At 34.7% G+C, this 3,934-nt stretch overlaps 1 protein-coding gene across 6 annotated transcripts in view; it reads right to left on the bottom strand.

The window, feature by feature from the left end:
* NFIB (nuclear factor I B) overlaps window positions 1–3,934 on the bottom strand; it is a 219,464-nt gene that overhangs the window by 35,725 nt on the left and 179,805 nt on the right. For 4 of the 6 annotated variants that reach the window (XM_015594522.1, XM_015594523.1, XM_015594524.1 and 1 more), the window contains one exon: window positions 1–20. This exon is cut by the window's left edge. The exons of the other annotated variants lie outside the window; for them this stretch is intronic. In XM_015594522.1, the coding sequence (XP_015450008.1) occupies window positions 1–20 (20 nt within the window). The remainder of the gene's footprint in view (window positions 21–3,934) is intronic. 6 annotated transcript variants of the gene reach the window in all.

The following is a 3,934-nucleotide window of genomic DNA, read 5'->3' as shown; positions in this document are numbered from 1 at the left end:
ACTTGACCACTGCTGTTAGGCTACAAAACAAAAACAGAATGCCGGGTGAAACAATCCAAAAGGCAGTCATCTTGTCCAAAAACTCCACTCAGCATACTCAGCCAAGTGGACCCTGCACACTGTGCGTAACTGCCACACAGGCCCTCTCAAGTCTGAGTCAGAGAGGTCAGTCAATGGTTAGTAGTAATACAAAGCAGCAGCATTTAAAAGAAAGTCTTTACCTTCAAAGCACTTTATATCGGTTAACTGTCTTTACAGTACTCCACGGGCAGGTAGAAATGATCCTTTCATTTAGTAGGCCAGAAAGCTCAAGCGAATACCTAAATGCGTAGCTCAAGGCTAAAATGGAAGTCATTACTGAGCTAGTGAGAACAAGAACCAGTGCTTCTTCTCTGGTCTTCATTTTCTATAGTCAGTTTTGGCTTTCAGAAAACAATTTTTACCTAAATGATGATGTCATTGACACAAGGAAGACAAGAATATCTAGGCAATCAGACACATCAAACTGAATAATTTCCATCATTTATAGTCAAGGCCCAACCTGCATACAAAACCTCCAGCTCTTGTTCACACATAGGTACACTCAGATATACACACCAGGCAATTTAGATTCTAGGACCTCTACTCAACTATTGACAATTTACTAATACAAGCAGATAGAATGATATTTAAAGCATTTAAAATTTCAGATCCATACAATGATATAAAATGCTGAACTAGGTCTCCGACTTTACATCTACAAATAAAAGATTTCCAAAGTAAATTAAAATGTGCTGAAGTCAAGCAGAGGGCAATCAAATACACTCTGTTACCTGAGTTACTCTTCCACTGTTGGGCACGGAGAGTTACACAAAACATTTATTGTTGACATTTGTGGGAATTAACAGATAAAATCCCCTGGGCAATGATAGAAAAGATATTATTATCTGAGTTTTAGCCCCGGGTACAAAAATAGTATCCATGGCAGGAGACAAAATCCTAAGGGTGCACTGTTTGAAGAAATACTTGAATGTATTTTTTCTAGACCGAGAATGCTATTTTTAATTAACACTCGTGTTGGAATTCTCCACTGCATGGTGTACATAACAATTTGCTGTGAGGATATTCTCCACAAATATTTAGTCTTTATAATCAGCATTGCTAAAAGCATAGAAGCAATGAAGCAGAATATTTATCTACGTACCTGCACAGAAGTTAAAAGTAGACATTTCTTTAGAGAAAAAGAGAAATGGCTGATAATACTTAAATACAGTAACTTAGAGACATGAACTAAGGCTTTGGTTGGGTTCCTCAGAGGCCACAATATTTATTCTGTAAAGAAAATGGACTTCTTGAATATCCTGACTATTCTTCATGAGTAATTTTAAATATTTAACTTTATGTCAGGAAAATTGACCAGAATTTCCCCCTACAGAAGCCTATGAGAGTTATATCTTTAAACTAATTTTATTTAAAATATTCCATTAAATAGCATGACTGTCTCACTCTAATTGGTGCAGCAGCAATGTAATTAATCTCTAAATTGCTATGGCGAAGACAAGGCATTTCAGTTGCTTAACTTAACAATCAAAATCAGTGCAGCGCTGGAGGATATTGGGAAGAAACAGTTGACTACAGGTGTACAAGTACTTATTTTTCCCCCCATTTTTAGAGCTAAAAAGCTGAATATCAAGAGTCTCATTTCAAAATGCAAATTAATGGGTGTGAAGTGGAGTTAAAAATGAAAGCAATAATGTTGCAATACTGCCATTTGCAACAACATGAATGATCTTGAGATTATCATGCTAAGCAAAATAACTCAGAAAAAATCAAGACCCATATGATTTCACTCATATGTGGGATATGAAACTGGAAGCAACTAATAAACAAGACAAACAAATAGACTCATGGACATAGACAACGATTTAGGTGGTTACCTGAGGAAAGTAGGAGAGAGGGTTTGATAAGATTAAAGGGGTCGAATATATAGTGAAAGATATCTAACTATGGGAGGTGAACACACAATGCATATACATATTTGCTTTACTTTTAAATTGTACACCTGAAACTTACTGGATTTCATTAACCAATGTCACCATAAAAAAATAAGTAAGTAAGTAAGTAAGTAAATAAATAAATAAATAAAACCTCTAACCAAAGGGGTTCAGAGACCTTCTAAGTTGGTGAACACATTCATGTGCTTGAAGGGTGACATACCCTAACACCCTGGGGAGAGAAGCACCTGCACTCAGGACCGTTTGGAACTTTGCCTTATAAATCTCTTCACCTACATCTTCCTTTTATCTTTTAAAATATATTTTGTATTAAATCCATGAAACTAAAAAAAAAAAAAGAAGAAGAAGAAGAAAGAAAGAAAAAGGACTGATCTCATTTTATCATTGGTGGAACATTCGGTGGTAAAAAAGCATTTCTGTATACTGTGTTCACCAAAACAATTTAACAGTACCTACCTGAGAGCATGGGACAGAAGATGAATGACAATAATGTTAAGAAGTGCTGTGACAAAATATATTACCATTCTGCAAGCTTTGTCTACTGGAACTGAATCAACATGAACCACCAGATGTTTCAGTTTTAAAAAATAACAGAAGTGACATAAAGAAAACCCAAGCCAATACAGTCAACTTTCCTGAAACGCAGGGTCACAAGAATGAGAGGGTTATTTCTTTTCAGTTTTCTACTAGTTCAAACAGGTGAAGCTACTTTAAAAAGCCTCTCTTTTAACACTTTTAATAGATGAACTTCCATACTGTAGATATGAAAAGACATCTCATCTGAAGATGAAGTTGAACAGCATTAGGAAAGGATTATCCTACTTAGTTCATTGCTCCTATTATACAAAATCCTAAGAGGGAATTTTTTTTTTTAATTGAGATGAGAGTACGATGCTTCTCTTAGAAGTTGGATCTTTATGTTGAAAATATGAAGAAAAACTTAGGACAATATAGGCAGATTACCACCTAATACAGCCTCTTAACTTATAAAGAAATTGAAATATATGTAAAAAAAAAAAAAGTACTGAATAATTAAAGAAATGAGTAACATTAAGGGCCTGATTTTAATTTGCATAATTTTTCCCCTAACAGTGCCTAATTAAGACATCAGTTTAAAAAAAAAAATCCAATGGAACTCTAAGATTTTCCACACTGAATTAACGTTAAGGACTTTTAATGGATGTCTTAATTAGACTTTGTTATTCATGGAAATTCTACACAAATTAAAATCAGACCTTGTATGCACTGTTCCCAGCTGAGTCTAGCAGAATGCTCTGAGGAACTGAGACTTTCGAATCTATGCTCTGACAGCAAATTTTATTATCAAATTGATGTAGTAACACCCCATTGTTTTACTTGTAAGTAGCATTACAGTCATTAAAAGTGCTAGACCATTTGGACATTTTCTTCTAAAATATAGTTTAACTTCAAGTTCAAGATTGGTGTATTTAGCTTAGTATTATTAGTCAATGGAACTAAAACTACAGGTAACTTTTTAAGTAACCCAAATGGTGCCCAACATGCTATTTAAAATAAAACATTCAGAAAGAACCATTTTGCTTCAAATTAAGGCCAAAGGGTTTTCTCTCCCCACATCTTTCTTTGTTAATTCTAAATTAATATGCTAACTGAACATCAGTAACAGAATGTTTACGAAAATCTCTCAGAACTATAAGAGATATAATAAGGAGTCTTGGAAGTAAAGCAGCAAAGACAAATACCAGACCATAAGCTCAGAATTATATTACAGATTTCGGACATTACGATTATTGATAGACGCAGCTTTGGCACAAAGACTGTCTACTTGACTGTGGAAAATCCTCTTATATCAAATCCCTAATGAAGTGACCTCTCCATGGAAGAAACCACATGTTTAGGGAGTGAAAAGGGCACATGAGTCACTACACTTACACAATGAATCCCTAGAACCAATGTTTACC

This window comes from Pteropus alecto, unplaced genomic scaffold, assembly GCF_000325575.1.
Source record: "Pteropus alecto unplaced genomic scaffold, ASM32557v1 scaffold95, whole genome shotgun sequence".
In the NCBI taxonomy this organism is placed as follows: Eukaryota; Metazoa; Chordata; class Mammalia; order Chiroptera; family Pteropodidae; genus Pteropus; species Pteropus alecto.
The sequence above is the reverse complement of the archived record's forward strand: the minus strand, read 5'-3'. Positions and strand labels throughout refer to the sequence as shown.